Source organism: Mytilus californianus, unplaced genomic scaffold (genome assembly GCF_021869535.1).
Source record: "Mytilus californianus isolate M0D057914Y unplaced genomic scaffold, xbMytCali1.0.p SCAF_4, whole genome shotgun sequence".
In the NCBI taxonomy this organism is placed as follows: Eukaryota; Metazoa; Mollusca; class Bivalvia; order Mytilida; family Mytilidae; genus Mytilus; species Mytilus californianus.
In genome coordinates, this window is record NW_026262690.1 from 24,751,827 (window position 1) to 24,772,877 (window position 21,051).

The window sequence follows — 21,051 nt, forward strand, 5'->3', positions numbered from 1 at the left end:
ATTCTCGCGTTAATCTCGTGTTTTCATGGCTACAGCGTCAAAATGGCGCTCAATGGACCCTCGGTAAGAAAAATGTATTCAAAACCTGTAATAAACATCTACAATACCTTTTAAACACCTCAGAAAACTTTGATAACACAAGAAAACGATTATACTTATCATTTTTTTTGAGAAATTTCTTCCATTTCTGATTTTTATTGTTTTTTTCCAAAGGGGGAGGGGTTAAAATCCCTTCAACATTCTGAATCTGAATACTCAATAGGTACGTTGCAGGGCCAGTATATGGCATCAATGGCAACGGAAGAGAGGCGCTGGAAAATTAGTCCAAAGATGTGAGAGCAACCGAAGTAATAAAGCTCTCTGTTGTCATAAAATTCTTTGTTTGATATGTTAAGGTTCATGTGGACCCTTCGTCTAAAATGGCTGCATTTTCACCTCAAAATTTACTCTGAGTACAGACAAACCTGTGCATCTGGAAAAGTTTAAAGGCATAGCATGCCCTAGATAACTAAAATTCAAATATATTTTATGTTTTAGAAAATTAAAAACTTAACCGGATTTTGCAGTGCACTTTTTTTCATTCCACCAGAAGGTGCCAAAATAAACAAAGTTGGGAAAGAGGTTTGAGAACTTCCCCACAGGTAATAATTGAAGTGAACTGTTTTGATTGACATGGACAATAGATGGACAATAGATACCTGGCAATAATTGGTGATTTAAACTGTGTACCTGAGTGGACCATATCAAGTGAAACTCAACTGTTTGTTAATTTTATCATCTTCTGCAGGGACGAAAAAAAGTGCACTGCTAAATCCAGTTAAGTTTTAAATTTTCTAAAACATACAATGCATTAGAAGATTATTTATCTAGGGCATTCTATGCCTTAAAACTTTTCCAGATGCGCAGGTTTGTCTGTCCTCAGAGTAAATTTTGAGGTGAAAATGCAGCCATTTTAGCAAAAGGGTCCACATGAACCTTAAGGATGGTTTAAACATGTCTCCTGGAAATTTTTTTATGGACAATGCATTGTTTAAACAGGGCCCAAGATACAATGTACATGTAGGTTCAACTGGTTTTTTACTGTCATCATGAAAAATTTGTGTAATTTAAGAAATTATCTGGATTGGAATAAACAGCGATAAGATGTATTCACAAACAGTACTGTAATTAAACCAGCTTATTTTCGCTGATACTTTATTTAGCGTTTAGCAATTCGTAACCGACTTTGCGGCGATTTATTTTCGCGATTTTTAAATTATTTTGATGTATTTATATGAAGGAAGATAAAAGTTTAACAAATTCGCAAAGATTTATTTTCACGTTATTTTTCAACTCGCGAAAGTCGCGAAAATAAGTTGATTTACAGTAATTGGAAACTATATTGTAGACATTAAAATATGTGGTTGACATGTTGACAGGTCCTGACTGTTGTCAAGTTGACAACAATAGTTTAGTAATCAGAATATAAGGTTGACAGTGACAAACTATGTAGACTGTATTGAAGTCTGACTAATGTATTACAAAAGTTTGAGAGTAAACAGGAAATATTTAACAATTGATTTTTATTTGCACTTGTATGTTAAATTAATGCACTGACCAAATATAGGGCTAAAAATCATTATAATAAATAATAATTGTAAGCTTAACAAAAAAAGTTAGTCCATACTCCCACAGAAATTGAAGAAATTTGTATATACATGTATAGGATTTACTTAAAAGGCAAAAAGGCACAGCCTATGAGAAGTATCATTATGTAAGATGCATTTCATGTGTCAAGATGAATATATACATGCAGCAATTGGTCAAAAAGTGTTGAGAAATCATGATCTTAAAAGTCTTATCTGATGCCCCAAATATATCTGCAAAAGTATATGAACTTATAATTCGTCTGATACATGTACAAACAAAGACCCAAAATTGATAGGACAAAAAGTGGAAAATAGTTTGTTTTTAATTGTTTGAAGTAATTTCCTTTTATAAGATTTTTATTTTACAGTTTTTGAATTTTCATTGTTTAACATGTTAAATAAAAGTGAATATTATTTTTTATCATTCAATATATCAAACAGACAAATCACAAATTGACAATACCAAAATTTGATATCCACATGACATGGCTATGTGCTGAATCTGTCAGACACCTCCTTCCTACTTGAAATTTTTCAATATGTTGAAATACAAGAAATAATTTTGTCACACTTTTCCTTATAACTACTGTACAGAGTGACTTTGTGTTTGTTCAGCAGCTGGACAATACATTAAGGCATTTTGTAATGATTTGTAATGACTGAGTGCTTTTTGGATCTGTTGAATGAATGAACTTTATTCTCACAAAACTACATGTCATAGTTACAGAGAAAATATATATCTACAATTACATATATGTATATATAAGCATGCACATGTGTGAACAAACGTAACTTAACTTGGAGGACTGACTTTCACCTGTATTATTTTTATAAACTTACATAATTTTTCTAAAATGATAGTATTGTCTGAATTAAATAAACCATTAAATTTGTATGTATTTGGATTTTTACAGCAATATTCAGGCAAAAATTTCTTTCTCTCTACATCCAAAGATTTACAAGTCATGATGTAATGATATTCGTCACCAATACCACTTGAATCGCAGAGATGACAAAGTCTGTCGTTTTGTGACAAGCCTCGCCATCTTCCCGTCTCAATTGGTAACCGGTGACTTCCACATCTAAATTTGCAGTATACAAATAATAAATTATTAGGCAATATGTTGAGATAATTCTCAAATTTCAAATTAGTCTTAAAAATTCTATAACATAGGCATTTAGGTAAGCTATCTATATGTGACAAACATAATTGTGTGAACTGATCTTTAAGTTTTTGTTCCACACTTTTTGATACCCATTTGTCAGACCCATGCATTTGTACTTCATGTTTCCAAATACTTTGAGTCGTTAATGCTAGTGAGTAGGCTTATTACGACAAAAACATACAACTTCTTGTTATTTGATATCTTCAGAAAATTTTGCATGGTAACCTCCACTTTTTTTTATAATTTCATATTTTCGTTATACTGTGAAAGTAACTTTTATTGGTGGAGTACCAATTTTCCTGGTTCTCATGGAAGGCTCTATCCACGAATGTTAATTAGTGTCCCACAAAATATAACAACTGTTGTCCAAATCAAGACATGGAAAGATCCCTGTGTACAGTGGTGTAGGTTTGACTTCATTGATACCGGCATATCTAGAGTACTTCAAATATAAGCAAACACAATAAGAACAATATATACAACTTCAGACAGGATTTTATCAATTTAATCTTTTAAACACCTAAATTGTACGACTTTTAACCTTTTTAATGTCATGAAAAGTTAGCTTCGATCAAGGAAAGTCAGACTTCCAGTGATGATATTCGATGATAAAGTGTTGAATCTCCTCATAATTCACATATGAAAACAAATCATATTAAGCTTGCTTTTTTATTTCATTCAGAATTAATTCTACATTTCAAAGTATATTTGTTGCATTTGTTTATAAATGTAATCTTTTGCTGTAAGTGACATGTTTATGACCCAATTAACACCTTTGATGACCGTTAATCTGTTGATCATTAAATTTCGGGTTAATTAGTGTCATCAGTTCTGATTACACATTTGCAATAATAAAATGTTTTTTTTTGCAATTTCCTTCAATCGAGACAATTTGTCACCATAGATGAATCAGCTTATTTACGAAAGCAATTATTTTATTAAAAAATTAATGAATGTTGTCAGTAATGAAAGAAGAACAAGTAAGCGAAATGAACACATTATTTTGCAATGTCCCACAAATAATTATAGAACAGTAGATGATTATTTTCAAGAATCTACAATATTTTTTCAGAAAAATAAAATCCACTTATTTAAGAAACCACGAACATGTAACTTCTGCTCAAACCACAAAAATTGATACCCACGAATTAAAGTACTTTCACAGTATGCATGCAGTGTAAAAGTTCCTTCAAACTCTGGTTGTATCCATGCCAAAATTATTTTTTTAAATAATGTTGACTGACAGCATCCCTATTGAAAATACATTTGAAGAATCAAGATAACTGTTCTAAACAAATGAGCACACACAGACAAATATTTTTTGTGTGACTTAATATAACTGAATTCTTGAGCAAATGCCTTTCAATATACCAAAAAAATAGATATAACCATAACACATATTTTGGAACCAAATTAATTTGAAACTTACCAGCAAACTTCCAGCAATTTTATATGATTAATGAATTTAAAAAAAAAACTCTGTTTATTATATGTAAATAAATATGATAAATGTTTTTCAGCTTCTTGTAACCTCAAGTTCTGAAGAAATAAAGAAAAAGAAAGGAGGATTTAAACTGCTTAGAAAACCAAGAGCACCAAAATTACCACCCATTCCTTTTCCCCCTTCCCCAGATCCAGCTGAGAGACCATTTTATGAAAATTATGATTTTGAAAATGAAGAATATGAAACTTACAGTTCCTTTCAACAATCTCCACCTCCAAGTGCTGTACCAAGTTTGATATCACCCCCACCCTCGGAATCAAATCCAAGACGAGGAATTAGTCAGCGAACTTTACATTTATATGGTTCTCCATTGAGTCATGTGAGTTACATTGCCAGAGAGGACAGAAAATATGTTCTAGACCCACTATATAGAGATAGAACAAGCTTGGGAACTTATGTTGATGGGAAGTCTCTTGTCAAACCTTTCAAACCAAGAGGTCCAGATGGATTGCCAGCTAGAGCCCCAAAACGATACAATGAAGTTCCATTTATACCTCCTGGAGATCCTCAGGATGAATTTCACTATTACCAGCCTCCAGCATTTACTCTTGAATCTTTTGTTGGAGAATGTGCAGACGTAATGAAAATGCCTCTACCCAAGGTCAGAGAGGCTATAACTTCAAAGCATAATTATAAAAAGTTGACAAATTTATTGGCACGCAAGCATATCATTCAAAGCAATGAAGAAATGCATGTGAAGGAATTTACTCCTGAAGGTAAGTCATCACTTACGTTGTAGATAAGCAGTCAGGGGACTTACTTAAATGAGTGATTTTCTAAATCACTGATTCAAGTAACATTATGTCCATAAAGGTTGGAAGTAAGAGTTGTCTTTCTTTAATAATCACATATTTAAGTAGTACAAATTAATCACTAAACTAAGTGATTTAATTTTATTGCAGCTTTAAATATAGAGAATACTAATGATCCAGGGACTAATTATGTTGCTAAAATTATCAGAACCAACGTCTGTGTTGATAGGATGACTGGGTCATGTCAGGTGATGACCTTGTACTAAATCTAGGATAATGACATAAAAAACACTTGTTTAAGTATCATACCTTAATTTCCTTCCAAAAAATCACTTCTTTAAGTATCATTATTTTAATAACCCCCACTAATTTCAACACCCCCGTACAGTGAAATTTTGATCGCGAACAGTAGAATTTTATTACATAATCTATAAGATGAAACCTTGAATTTTACAGAAAAAATAATCCCACTGCTGGGAAAATCTGTTAAGAAAGTATCAGTTCATTATGTAAAGCCATTTTTATAGCATTTTTTCAACTAAAATAGAGTTTGCAGCTAAATGATTGTATCAAAGGCATAAACCTTGCTGCTTAAAAGAAGCAAAAAGTTCCTTTTTTTTCAATTTTACTAGTGAAAAGATATTATCTAAACATATGTGTTTAAAATTTTGGTAAAACTACAAAATCACAATTTGTGACAAAACTTCGAATTTGCTACTGAAATAAGTGATTTGAAAATCACTTATTTCAATAAGTCCCCTGACTGATAAGCCCACCCCAATCTTCTAATTGAAACTATATTGATGTTTACTGTACTCAATATTGATGTATAAAAGTAAGGAGATGGTTATGATTGCCAATGAGACAACTATCCATTATTCCACCAGAGTTCAAATGAAGTGGATGTAAGCAATTATAAGCCACTGTACATGTACAACCTTCAACAATGAGAAAAACCCTTACTATATAGTCAGCTATAAAAGTCTATAGTATATTACATTTTGCATGCTTTTATAACTCTTTAATTACATCCAAGAAGCATAACCATATCTCGAACAGTATGCTATAGAATGCAATAAAATGTTACAAAGTTGTTTATTTGCATTTGAAGATGTGTATATTTTAATATCACAACATCATTTATCACAACAAACCATTTACATGATCTCATAAAAATGCAACACTCCAAGCAAGAATACTGGTTTCACAGTACATGTACTTTGTTCAGAAATTTATGACGGAGAATTGTTGATGCAAAACTTTAATAAGAGACATCATTTGAATTGTTTTCTCAGTCAATCAAATTTTTATGAGACATTTTCTTAGCCAATTAAATTGTGATTCTTTAAGACATATATACTTAGATTTATTTGATTAATTGTATAAATATTTATAATTAATTCCTGTCATTTTGTTCATAGGGAAAAAACCTACAAATATTTTTCTCTGCAATAAAATTGCAGATTATCAATAAACTGAAAAGAAAATACGTTTTCAGAAACATTGCTTTTCTTTTTTATTTAACTTTTCACTGTAACATTACTTATTTAATTTTGAGCTTTTCTCATCACTTGGCGTCCGTCGTCGTCCGTTAACTTTTACAAAAATCTTCTCCTCTGAAACTACTGGGCCAAATAAAACCAAACTTGGCCTAAATCATCCTTACGGTATCTAGTTTAAAAAATATATCCGACGACCCGGCCCATTAACCAAGACGGCCACCAAAATAGAACATGGGGGTAAAATGTAGTTTTTGGCTTATATCTCTGAAACTAAAGCATTTAGAGCAAATCTGACTCGTGTATAAATGTTCACCAGGTCAAGATCTATCTGCCCTGAAATTTTCAGACACATCAGACAACCCGTTGTTGGGTTGCCTCCCCTGAATTGGTAATTTTAAGGAAATTTTTCAGTTTTTGGTTATTATTGGTTATTACCTTGAATATTATAATAGATAGAGATAAAAGGTAAACAGCAAAATTGTTCAGCAAAGTAAGATCTACAATAAGTCAACATGACCAAAATTGTCAATTGACCCCTTAAAGAGTTATTGCCCTTTAAAGTCAATTTTTCACAATTTTTTGAAAATTTTTGTAATCTTTTACAAAAATCTTCTTCTCTGAAACTACTGAGACAAATTTAACCAAACTTAGCCACAATCATCCTTAGGGTATCTTGTTTAAAAATATATCCGATGACCCCACCCATCAACCAAGATGGCCACCATGGCTAAAAATAGAACATGGGGGTAAAATGCAGTTTTTGGCTTATATCTCTGAAACTAAAGCATTGAGAGCAAATCTGAATGATGAGAGTTATTGCCCTTTGATGATGATTTTAACAATATTTTGCGTTTTTGCCTTATTTCTGAAAAATTATAATAGATAGATAGAAACTTAAATACAAATGTAGGCAAACATGATCAGCAAGACAAGATCTACAATTAAGACAATGTAGAGGAAATCATCTGATCTACTAACAAGTCACATTTTGCTGATAAATGTAGTAGGCTAGCTGTCACTCTTTATAGGAGTGATTGCCCAGCCCCTTAAATAAGGATTTTTTTTAACCCTCATTTGTGTTTTGAGCAAAAACTAAAGAAGATAGAGAGAAACTAAACAGACTAAATGATCAGCAATACAAGATCAACAAAACAGAGATTTTTCTTATGAATTCTATTCTTGCCTTCAATGTTGGAGAGTGTCCTTTGTTGAATATGCACATAGACCAAGATGAGCAACACAGGCTCTTTAGAGTCTCTAGTTTTTATTATCACAGATAATTTTGAATATAAAATAGCCTTTATAATAAAAGAAAATAAATACATTTATATTATAATTATTCTTTCAGATCAAAATATACCACCTACAGAACCAAGAATTCCACAGAGACAGCTTCTGGTAGAAATGGCTGCCATGATTAAACAACATGTCAGAGATTTAATGGGAACAGAAGTTAAATCTGTGATACGACCATTAAAGAAGTACAGTCCTCAGTATAATGACGCTAATATTCCTCATACTGAGATTATCTTGTATGAAGATGAAGAAACAGATTTAACCAGAAGTTCATTTCAACAAAGACAGTAAGCTTCAATTCAAATTTGAGAAGTACATGTATATGATATTCATATTTTCATCAGAAAAAGCTGCATTTACTAGAACTTGTGTGTTTACCTGTTGTATAGATGTTTTACCATAGGCACTCTAATTTCCTTTTACATTACAACTGTCCTTTGTTATGCTATGCATATATAGTCACTATAATCCCATACAGTCACAATATTTACTCATATTAATTAAGGGAGCTACAATGTAATCAACAAATCATTTTGGATATTGACAAGAAATATGTATTAAGCTAATATTACAATTTATACAGACATCTATTGTTTACTATCTGAAGAAAAATCCTAGGCCTGGTGACATTATTTAATGCCAACTAACATATAGTAATGTGTATGCTATAATAAGTTACAGAAAGATGAATTTTGTCTTTCAAATGTTTTTATTTAATTTCAGAACACTGTTCAGAGCATTTTATTGAGATAAACATTCAATCTTGTATTCTGAATTTGGGAATAAGGGGAGATGTGGGGTATAGGTCAATGAAACAGCAACCCAGCAACACAAAAATTAAAAGGACATCTTAAGGTCAATATGCAGGTGTCTATACAAAATGTCAAACTCTATATGGTTCTAAATCTATAAAAAAAATGTTATATATTTAACAAAGACTACTGTGTTCATTTATGTTCATGGGTACTGACATCGTAGATTTAGGTAAATTGTATTTTTGTAGATATTTCAATTTCATGGTTTTCACAAATTCTGTAACCATGCCTATTGGAAATTTATAATTCCTTTCACATATAACCTTTACCCACGAAATCACTGAAAATAATTATAAGTACAAATGTACTTAGTGAATAATAATGAATTCACATGTACAGTACGATATCTGTGAACAACATCAAATTCCCACAATAAACAATAATCTATGAAATTATCAATAACTCTATCAGATGACAAGTAACCATCCTCAGTATTAGTTGTTTGATGTAAAATGCTGACTATATTCTGAATGTTATTCATCATCAAAGTCCATCAAGTTTGGATAACAGAAAGAATCTTTCATGTCATGGTGCTGTACACTGCTGAGATGAATATACTTTACCTTGTAGGGAAACAGAGGTACCAAGTGCGGACACAATGTTCCATTCTGCAAGATCAAGATACTTCCAAGGATCTGGGAGGAGTCAATCACCTTTCAGTATGTTTTATTGCATAAACACTTCAACAATTTTACTATAATAAGGTCTTAACAACTTTTGATTATTTGCTCCTTTAAACTGTATTGTATTTTCAAGATTTATGTGAAAGAAAATATAGACTAACTTGTACATTCCATTCAGTAGCAAAGAACAATGAAACCCCATGGTATTTATTTAAAAGAATGAAAGAAATACAAAAAAATACCAGGAATTACAGGAAAAACACTATGGACCAATATGAATTAGGGAGCTATCAAAATAAGAAGTTTTTACTTATTTAAAACATTTGTTTTATATGAAAAGGGAAGATATTTAATGTATTTTTACTATATTTTTTAGCTGCACCAGGAGATGGTGTCATTTCTCCCTCAGAGCTGGCAATACTGGATTGTCTTATCAATGGTGGAAAAATTCTTAGTTTGAAGGTAACTATTTAACATGTTTAATGAGACTGAATTTCAAAAAGATTTTTTTTACATTTTATACCTGCCAAACATTTGAAAAACTTATAATGTGTAAGTAGGCAAGACAGATGTGAATAGAATATGTTGGTAAATCAGCTACTTTTTTGAAAACTTGAATCAGTCTCTTACTCAATAATGCTTACAATTCAAAACTTGCTTTTATCCATTTAAAGCATGTGGAGGTACATTTGGAGAGAAACAACACATGCACTGTGATCAAAACATGTTTGAAAAATTACATCTTTTCTTAAAATACTCAACAAGAAATTCAATTTATTCTACAAAAAAAGCATTACCACAAAATATTAAGAATAAACCAAGTAAATTCAGCAGCCTATAAAACCAAAGACAGTTCTATTCCAAATTAAATGCTTGAAAGAAGTGCTTTTGGCTAATAAAAACAATACAGCCTGAATTCATAAGATACTGGGAAAATGTAAAGATGAAGGTGTTGCTGTTGCCAGAAATGTTTCATAGAAAGATTTAGACAAAAATGCTGTTTAGATTTTTGTTGTGTGCATAATAAAAATAAAATTACATCAAATAAAGCTATATTGGTTATTTTTTTAATCACAGGGCCAGAAACATATGCAAATGTTAATGCTAGGTAAATGAATGAAATCATATAAGTATAATTGATATTTACACACGCAAAAATATCATATTGTTATTTTAATCATTGGATAGTTAAGTACTGTAAAACAGCAATACATAAGAACATCTCAGAATATGGAAAAAATAAAATTAAAGTATAGTCATTATCAATGTAGATGTTACATTGCATTCTAGAATCTGGTTGTATGTATGAGAGAGAATATCTGCAATCCTGTGAATTATTGGGAGTTGGTATCCAACTCAAAAGAGTCTGACACACCTTAATAATATAAATATGTTGAAAATTTGGTTTCTTCATGGTACACACACATTTTTGAACCCTAGTTCTCAGACTGGATATGACCCAAAGATATTGGATACTCAAATGGAGGCCAGGGGTAGGGTTGTTGTTACTTTTAAGATGCTGTTCTTTGAAAGTAAAGTGTTCAATGTTGCATATTACTTTTTTTCTAGTTGAAGTTAATGTGGAATTATAATTTTTCTTTGTAGGCTCACTTCATATCACAAGTACCTGACCTTTCACCTTTGATGAGGACTGTCACATATATAAATTTATCTTTCAATGATTTCACAGTAAGTATAGTAAAAAGATATTCTCAAACCTGTACTACTTTGCGGAATGCAATTCAGAAATATATTCCACAAGCAAAATGTGGCTTTTCACGATGACTTTATATTTATTCCTTGTTATGTTGACTAGTTGACAATATTTGAAATTGGAAAAATAATTAATAAGAGTAGCTAAGAATTATAACGTATGAATAGTAGCAAAGGGTTAATCATGGTCTACTATTATGAAAACCCTTTCTCTAAAGATTCTCTAAAGTTTCATTATAATTTTTCACTCTGATTCAGATTTAACCCTTCTCTATCTCCCTCTCTCCTTGCAATTGATGATCTTATTGATGGTCTAGTGCACAATTAAGGATGCAAATGTTGTATTTCATCAGTCCTGCTAGAACTGTAATGGAAAAAAACATTGGAATATCAATTATGTCTTTATGACATAACTTTCATAGAATTTTTTGTCATCTGATTTCTATTTTTTTTCACATAATTAAGAATCAGCATTACAGTTGTTATTTCCTAATCACAAATACATTATTATTACATGGTTGTACTATGTAAACACTTTTCTAATTTTTACTTGTTTGTCCTATTGGATAAATAAATGACAAACCATAAGTTGAATAAATTGTTTTTTGTTCCCACCTAGTCTGTTTGCAACATGACACTCGAGAAACTTCATGTAAACACTAGGAAAACAGATGCTTTCATTTTACCCTTATGAAGTATTATATTTATTTGCTCTCCACTCTTGAACTATCTGGAGTGGAAACATTATGATAATCTAATTGTTATTTTGATATAATTTCTATTTCAATAATCTTTACAATACATAAACAGAACCAATTATAATAGAAAGGTTATCATACTGTCTGTCTACTGTAATTGATTGCTCCTGATAAGTTTATTGCTACTTTTAATTAAAGGATCTGGTGGAGATCTCATATTGCCTTTGTTACTCATTTATTGATTTGCCTTTTATAGTCTTGAAGTATTGATAATGATTAAACTGTATCTTAATCTCTACTGGAACTTTTTTGAAAAGATGGCTGTCATCTAATGACTTTTAGTGTCCGTCAAAGTTTCTGAATTCAAAGTAACCATTTTGTGTTTTCTATCAAGAAAAATGGAGGTTCTACCATTGCCATATAAAAATGAACAACTGTTCAACATGGAATGTAAATAAATTTGCCTAGATTACCTTATTCTTTTGCTTTACCGTCCATTAATTGATTTCATTTCAAATGTTTTGGAGAAAGAATACTGATTTCAAAGACATGACTTCTTTGCCCATAGAGCTACCAAACTTTTTGATTTGTCTATGTTTTCGATCAGTACTACAAGTTAATGTTAGATATGCAACGTTTAGTTATCATATTGAAAGATGTTAGACTGTCCTGCTAAGAGCTTGTGATGGTTCCATTCCAGGAAAAACCTGTAATAATGGTACTTTACAACAATATCTACTTTACTGTAATAATTAAATCCCATCCCTGTATATTTCATCTCTCAAGTTTGAAAAGTCAGCTTTCTTGCAATTTTGACAACTGTTGTTTGTGTGTGCCAAGGATGGTATTGATCATAGAACTTGCAACAAAAATAAAAACACAAGATTTATATGGATAAAATCCTGATAAATGCTATAATAAAGGTTATTAAGCAGGGTCTATTTTAGTATTTGGTCTTAAAATTAAAAGTTGAGGAATTTTTACTGATTTGGTAATGCAGCATTTGTTATTTAATTCAATGATTTAATATTTGAATTTTCTTTGTTTTAATAGCTATTTCCTAGAGAGATCTTAGGAATCCGACAGTTGGAGGTACTGAAACTTAGGAACAATCCTCTAAGAGAACTTCCACCTGATATTAACAGCTTACAGAACCTAAGAATACTGGTTGTATCCTTCTGCTTGTTATCATCTCTTCCATTGGGGTAGGAATACAAAAAGATCTATACATTTCAGTACTTTTTTCATTCATATAGAACTATTTGAGTTTGTCTGATGATTTTAAGTCTCTTTGGTGATGTAAGATAAATGTATACACTTATCCTTTATGATTTACTACATTTCATATTGTTTATAAACTTGTTCTATCAAATGGTTAGCAACTTTTAAGTTTTTACATCATAAAGTGCAACTTTATAACCTTGGCTGTTCTATAAAACATACATTGGACACAGAGAATGCATTTTAAAAACTCAGCACTGGGGGGTGTCCAGTATAAATTTAAAGTGAAAATTCAAGTGAAATTCTGAATATGCCTCTATAAGTGGTTACCCAATTTTAAAAGTGCCTTCCCTGGGTTCCATGTATGTTTATAAGGAACAGCTAACCCGGGCCTGTTTAAAAATTTGACTATATTTTTTATTTTTTTCCATTTTTGTCGAGCCTGCAACTTTTGTCGCAAAAGCGAGACATAGCGATCCTACATTCCTTCAGCGTCATCGTCATCGGCAGCGTCCACAAATATTCACTCTGGTTAAAGTTTTTCAAATTTTAATTACTTTCTTAAACTATCCTGGATTTCTACCAAACTTGGACAGAAGCTTGTTTATGATCATAAGATAGTATCCAGAAGTAAATTTTGTAAAAAAAAAATCCTGTTTATCCGTATTTTACTCATAAATGGACTTAGTTTTTCTGCCAGTTAACATTACATTCACTCTGTGGTTAAAGTTTTTCAAATTTTAATAACTTTCTTAAACTATCCTGGATTTGTACCATACTTGGACAGAAGCTTGTTTATGATCATAAGATAGTATTCAAAAGTAAATTTTGTTAAAAAAAAAAATCCTGTTTATCAGTATTTTACTTATAAATGGACTTAGTTTTTCTGCCAGTTAACATTACATTCACTCTATGGTTAAAGTTTTTCAAATTTTAATAACTTTCTTAAACTATCCTGGATTTGTACCATACTTGGGCAGTAGCTTGTTTATGATCATAAGATAGTATTCAAAAGTAAATTTTGTTAAAATAAAATCCTGTTTATCCGTATTTTACTTATAAATGGACTTAGTTTTTCTTCCAGTTAACATTATATTACATTCACTCTATGGTTAAAGTTTTCAATAAATTTTAATAGCTTTCTTACACTATCCTGGATTTGTACCAAACTTGGACAGAAGCATATTATGATTAAAAGCTAGTAACTAGAAGGAAATTTTGTAAAAAAAAAATTCCTGTTTTTCCATATATTACTTATAAATGGACTTAGTTTTTCTTCCAGTTAACATTACATACAGTCTGCTGTTAAAGTTTTTAAAACATTTATTAGATTCATAAACCATCCTGGATTCTTACCAAACTTAAACAGAAGCTTCTTACATTCAAAAGATAGTATCTAGAGGAAAATTTTTAATAATTATTTCCCCATTTTTGTTGAGCCAGCAACTAACAGCAAAAGTAGGTGAGACACTGGGTTCCGCGGAACCCTTACAAATTTTTTATTCATGGACGGGGGATAGTGGCTGAGTTGTCTAAGTAGTCAAACTACTATATCAATAGCCAGTCAACACTGAGGTTGTGAGTTTGAATCCCACATGGGGCAGGTGCACTCGATTCCAATCTTAATTGACAAGGACTGTCAGTTTTCCTACCTAAGGTCAGTGGTTCTCTCTGGGCACTCCGTCTTCCTTCACCAATAAAAACTGACCGCCACGAAATAGCACAATAGTGTTGAAAGAGGCGTTAAACATCAATCCGTTTATTCATGGAAGTGAAATTTGATTTTTAATAATTTTGAATTTTTTATTCTTATTTTGCAGATTATTCTCCTTGCCAAAATTAGAACATCTTGACATATCTTACAACAAGGTGACATTTATTCCTATTGAAATAAAATACCTTACTAGGTGAGTTATCATTAGACTATTTATTGAATTTTGATAAAATTTATAAATAAAATGTTCTAAAAGACTCTCACTTAAACTTTATAGTTATGTGTACTATCTGCAAGTATGAATGAATAAGTAACTGCAGCTAATAATTGAAACATCTAATCATGTTTCTGCATGTATTTTGGTACTTCTAGTAAAGCACTTTACAGTAATAATAATAATGAGCTGTGGTATGATTGCTAATGAGATAACAATCCATCAGAAACTAAATGACATAGATGTTAGCAACTATAGGTCACTGTACTCCTTTAACAATGAGCAAAACCCATACCACATATCAAGCTATATAAGGTCCTGGCATGACAAAGTGTAAAATGATTCAAATGAGAAAACCTACTGCCATATTTATGTACAAAACAATAAATGAAAAACAAATTTTATGTTAATACTTGTTTTAAAGGTGTTTACGAGAACTGAATTTGGAGGGAAATCAGTTACCAGCCATGCCTAGTGGTGCATTAGGATTAGAGTTGGATTATCTGAATGTGAAGAATAATTTCATGCATCCTTTATTCTGGAAGGAAAATACACAAAATCAACCACAGGTATTGTAAACATGGATTGTGCTTTTGTTTCCAAATCCAACCCTTCATTATGAAATTTCATCTTTTAGTGACATTAAAGCTACTTGAACTCTTTACTAGGGGGAATCTGTTTCCTTAAAACAGTAATACTTCTCTGGCATAGGATGGCAAGAGCTCATTACCAGCGATGTTAAATATCTTGCTTACTTAACTTTTCACCAACTGATACTACTTTAAAAAAAATTGAAAAGATTTTCATAAACTGATACCAATGTGAATAAATGATGATAAAATATGAAAAGAATGTACAAAATGAAAATTACAGAAAATTATAAAAAAAAGAAGAAAAAAATGTAATTTCTAGACAATCACAGGATTTTGATTTGCAAATGGATAAAAAGAAAACTGAAAAAAAATCTACTTGGTATCAAAATAATATATTGATGGCTGTCGACCTCCATCATAGGTAAGATAGCACAGCATATAAAGTAACTGTGAATTTTCACTCTTCATATTTGTTGGTCTTTGTGGCATAATTGCCTCATTGATAATGATAAATGTCTCCTTATTTTCATACTCTTTGCTGCACATTATTAAGAAAAAGAAATATGGAAAAGCATAAATTTTTTTTTTTAAATTTAAAGACTACCACACATATATAGAAAATATTTACATGATTGTCTACAGTTATATGTTTTTAAAACAAAAATTGATAATGAATAGTAAACTCCAAGGCTCTGTCTCCACATACTTCAAACTTTATTTGCAGATATAAACATGTTAAAGTTTGTACATATTTTGATAAAAACTACAAAACCAACTCTATATTACTTAAACTAAAAATATTGATTATTAAAGCGAAAACATTTGAAAAAAAACTATTTTGAAAGGTTATGAGAATTTATGCATGAAGTAATCATTGAATATATTTACAAACATAAAAACATGATATTTTTTTTTCAAAATACACAGATGTTCCCAACTGTTTTGGTCAGTTTGGATTTTACTTTGATAAATATCAATATCCTACTAATATATTTATATAGCTTAACAACTGTGTCCATGAGTTTAATAAAGTACCCTGATTTTTCTCTTCAGAGACTGATTGACATGGCAGCTTTAATGATGTTTAATTCAGATCTACATATGCATCCAGAACACTACCCAGAATCTGTCAACAATGTACTAGCTAGGTAAGGCATTGTGGTACCATGCCCAGATATTGAATTAGTATCAAAAATACAAAATAAACAAAAACCTCCCATTCATACCAATTGTGAAATATCAAGGCCTGAGAGCATGGGTTGGAAACGGTTATGTTTATCAGTCAGGACTGATTCGAAATTCAAATGAATAAAATGAAAGTCTGAATTTGGGTCAAATTGAATCTGAAAACATAAAGAGATTTGACTTTTTCAACTTCATTTTCTGTGCCTTTTTGTCAGTAATTGCAGATTCTTTGGTTACCATTCACTAAATCCTTGTTGCAATGGATTTTCTGTAATAAAATTGCCATACAGTATTGTATGATAAACTTCAGGGCCCAGCAAGTTACTGTTTCAATTCCTCTAGGGATATCAGGCTTATGATCCTTACTCAGTGTTATCAGCATTGACACCTGATTTAAGATTATTTTATTGACTTCAGACAAATTACTTTATTATCAAAATAATTTTTCAACAAAGGCCATCTACAATTGAAATTTAGCTGCTAAAACTATTTAAGGTTGTAGAAAAAAGAATTTTGCACAAATCGAACATGCTTTTATTTACTATGCAATATGCATGCCTGCAAGTGTCCCCATTTTAACAAAAACAAGATTAGAGGCATAATTGTAAAATACACAATAATTTGATGCCACTGACATGTTAGTATAACTATTATCAGTTATATAGATACAATTTTACAAGTAAATGAATTCGAAAATATGTTGCATTAAATTAATAACAGGTTCATTTATGTTGTGACTTCTGGTATGAATATTTACAGTATGAATAATGTGACCCAGACTATGGTCCTAAAAAAATTACAGAAGTTGCCTCAAAAAATTTCCTGATCCTTGCCTGAGACCCAACATTTATTAGAAATAGCTTTATAGTATTGTGTTATATGTACTTCTGTTACTAAGAGAAGTCCAAGATTTGTCTTGTTATAGATACAGACTGCTGTATGATGGTATAGGATTTTACTCTGTTACTGCTGGTATATATATTGACAAACAGATCATATTAGACTTAAATATTGTTTAGTCTCAAAATTACAATATTTCATTCTAAACAGATATTGTCAGTACTATCCTAAAAAAATATTGATTTTTTTCTTTTTCAGTCGATCTGTTTGTGATTGCTGCCAAGGTGCTTTGTATGGGCCAGGACTAAGAATAATTCGACCAGTCAGCAAGCTACATGGAATTAAGAACTTACCATTTATATTTAGGGCTTGCTCACCTAGCTGCTTACAAAGTTTTAAAAGCAGTAAAGAAACATTATCAGAAGTTTTATATGGTGTGAAAGACAGAGAATATGGATTTGATGATGAGGAACATCATGATCAGTTGTGATGATTCAGCATAAGATTTTCTATTTTTAATATATAAAATATATAAAAGTTGAATTTTATGCTTCAAAGATCTGACCTGAATCGGTCAAAACAAAGTTTCATGATATAATAGAAGAGGCATTAGATGAAGGGTATAATGTATTTTAGAATACAACTAATATAAAGTACCCTTTTTAATTATTAATTATCCTTTGATGTCTAAAAAAGAACAATTTGATGTCATTAATGATGTCAGTGATGAAAGTAACAATTGTTAGTGTCCAGGTTTAGTCATTGGACTCCAGTGAGTAAGTGACAAATACTCCATCACATAACAAAAGATTAAGTACATGTACCAGTGTTTCCTTATTAGTATGCTTTAAATAATACATTTTGACAACAAATTTTCCTTTTATAAATTATGTAATTAAAGTAAAAGTTAGGGTGCATCTCCCTCCTGCAAACTTAGATGATTTTACTGAGTCTCATGAATTTATTTTGGTTTAGGATACTCCTAAATGATATTTTTTGGCTTCCCAAACCTTTGGCCTCAGGTGTTCATGATGAAGGTTATTCCACAGACAAAGATTATGCTAACTGAAATCAGTATCATACTAATACAGTATTTAACAATAGGCTGAAGTGATGTTTAAAGGTAGATATCACTTATTTCAACAAGATACTTTGCACCAGAGACTTTTTGGATTTTGTATGTATGTTTGAATATATGGATGTATGGATATAAGGATGTATGTTTGTATGATAGAATATGTTATATTGATGAGTGTATGTTTTTTAAAAATTATTTATTTCTTTTAGTGCTGTTTAATGGAAAACTGTGATATATTTACATGTTTAAGTATGAATCTTGTAACTGTTACAATTGTATTTTGTGCATTTCCTGCATTGTGATATTATTTTTGTAAAACATGAAAATGTTGAAAAATAAATATACCGGGTACTTGTATATGAAGACTTTTTTCAGATCATTGATTACAATAGTTTAAGGAGATTTCCGGTATACCTCTATGACCCCCCCCCCCCCCCCCCCTCCCCAAATATTTTAAGATAATATGTAACAAAGATGACAGAAATTGCCAAACATATATATTCATTGGTGTAAAAATATTTGCATTTTTCCCTGAAGGCTTTGTAATTTGTATTTTTTTCTATTATTCACTCAAATTTCAGTGTCTGTGTCATATCTCCATTATCCTAACTAGGTTTCGCTTCAGTTCACAGTATTTTGTACTAATGACGAGTTGTACAAGACATTTAAAGCTAACTATTTGGTATGGTTTTGCTCATTGTTGAAGGATGTACAGTCATTAGTTGCTTAAATCTATGTCATTTGGACTTTGGTTGATAGTTGTCTCATTGGCAATCATGTCACATATCTTTATTGGACTTTGGTTGATAATTCCCTAGTTGACAATCATACCACATCTTATTTTACATAGTACTCTAACTTCAAACTTCAACTGAAAATGAAAATTAAGAGTTCATCATGCACATGTTTTAAGCAAATTGTATAACAGCAAATCAGATTGCCAATTGACTACCCATTTACTTTCTAATGACCTTGAGACAATTATTACTCCAGACAAATATTACTTCTATCACTGTATATTATAGAGAAAAATCAAAGAGCTTGGTAGCTCTAGGAGAAAAGTTGGCCATTGATCACTTGATGTCAGTAATTTTGTCCCAAAATATTTTAACTCCAAATGTATACTTATACAGTATAAAAGATACTCCATATATTTTTGACAGCTAAATGTGATTCTTTCAAAAGATTACCCCACTATTCTGCTTTTGGAAGAAAAATGGCAGCCAAGTTGCCTATCTCAGTGCCAGTTTTACATAAATAGTAATAATTGTGAAAGACCATTCCAGGGGCCATATAAAAGTTCTAACACTGCCAGTTAAATATTTTGTATATAAAGTAAGTTATGAATCAAGTATCAACTTTATTCACCATATACTTTACAATATTTCAGGAAATGAAAAAAAATTCACACATAAATCTGCACTTGGCTCAAACATTAAAAGTGTGTAACCTTTAGCACAGACAAATCTTAATATGTTCATTACATATCAATTGTCATGATCCAGATCATGTGATGTGAGAGATTGAAGTTTAATGACAATTTTTGATTTTTAGACCATCTATTTTGATCGCATGGAAAAGCCTTGCACCATCAGTGAAGTTCTTTTAATCATTAGACATGTTACTCAAGTGTTTTAAACTTGTAGAGATTGGTTAAGATTTCAATCGATAATTGTTTTTTAACTACCTTACCATCCCACAGGGGTATGAAAATTCTGATAACATTGGTCAAGTTTGCATATATAATGTGGCTTATGATTAAATTCAGCTTTCTTTCCTTAATAGTTTAGATTTCACTGATTTACTAGTTATCATCATTTTTGGGGCCCTTTATAGCTTGCTGTTCAATGTGAGTCAAGGCTCCGTGTTGAAGTACTTTGACCTATAATGGTTTACTTTTACAAATTGTGACTTGAATGGAGAGTTGTCTCATTGCAATCTGAATATCAAATTTCAGAGTCAAATGATAAGAAATTGCCATAATTTCAGTCTATAAATTGCTGCTGTAACCTTGACATTCGACCTAATGACCTAAATTCAATAAGGGTCTGTTCACTTTTTACTAGGTACATTTTTCAACCAAAGATAAGGGACCTCGGTGGCCGAGTGGTCTAAGTAGTTACTACTGTAATCACTAGCCAGTCAACACTGAGGTTGTGAGTTCGAACCCCGCTCGTGCGGCTGCACTCGACTCCAATCTTAATTGACTAGGATTGTCAGTTTTCCTATCTAAGGTCGGTGGTTTTCTCCGGGCACCCCGGCTTCCTCCACCAATAAAAACTGGCCGCCACGAAATAGCCCAAAAGCGGTGCTTAAAAGTGGCGTTAAAACACCAAAAAAATCAAAATCAAATCAACCAAAGATAAGAGAAAAGATCTGATTGGCAGATCAAAAGATACTGTCCCGAAACAACATTTTCACAAATTTCAGTCTTTTTAAGGGTATTGGGACCTTAACCTTTCACCTATTTACCAAACAAATACTCAAAGTCGTGTCCTTTTCATTTTGC

The 21,051-nt window shown here is 31.2% G+C and overlaps 1 protein-coding gene across 1 annotated transcript; it reads left to right on the top strand.

Moving 5' to 3' along the window:
- Nucleotides 1–18,128, top strand: LOC127737759 (leucine-rich repeat-containing protein 63-like). The gene is made up of 11 exons (XM_052248661.1): nucleotides 1–63; nucleotides 4,315–5,014; nucleotides 7,901–8,135; nucleotides 9,234–9,322; nucleotides 9,663–9,748; nucleotides 10,892–10,975; nucleotides 12,751–12,902; nucleotides 14,739–14,825; nucleotides 15,271–15,415; nucleotides 16,493–16,587; nucleotides 17,723–18,128. The coding sequence occupies exons 1-11, from the start codon at nucleotides 43–45 to the stop codon at nucleotides 17,952–17,954; spliced, it is 1,926 nt and encodes a 641-aa protein (XP_052104621.1). The 5' UTR covers nucleotides 1–42; the 3' UTR covers nucleotides 17,955–18,128.
- The last annotated feature ends 2,923 nt before the right edge of the window (nucleotides 18,129–21,051 follow it).

What these genes read in the sequence shown, in the direction of transcription:
- LOC127737759 (XM_052248661.1), top strand. Translation starts at nt 43, where the DNA reads ATGGCGCTCAATGGACCCTCG. An exon ending in AGTTCATTTCAACAAAGACA is followed by an intron (nt 8,136 to 9,233) that starts GTAAGCTTCAAT and finishes TTTACCTTGTAG; the next exon opens with GGAAACAGAGGTACCAAGTG. An exon ending in GAAAAATTCTTAGTTTGAAG is followed by an intron (nt 9,749 to 10,891) that starts GTAACTATTTAA and finishes TTTTCTTTGTAG; the next exon opens with GCTCACTTCATATCACAAGT.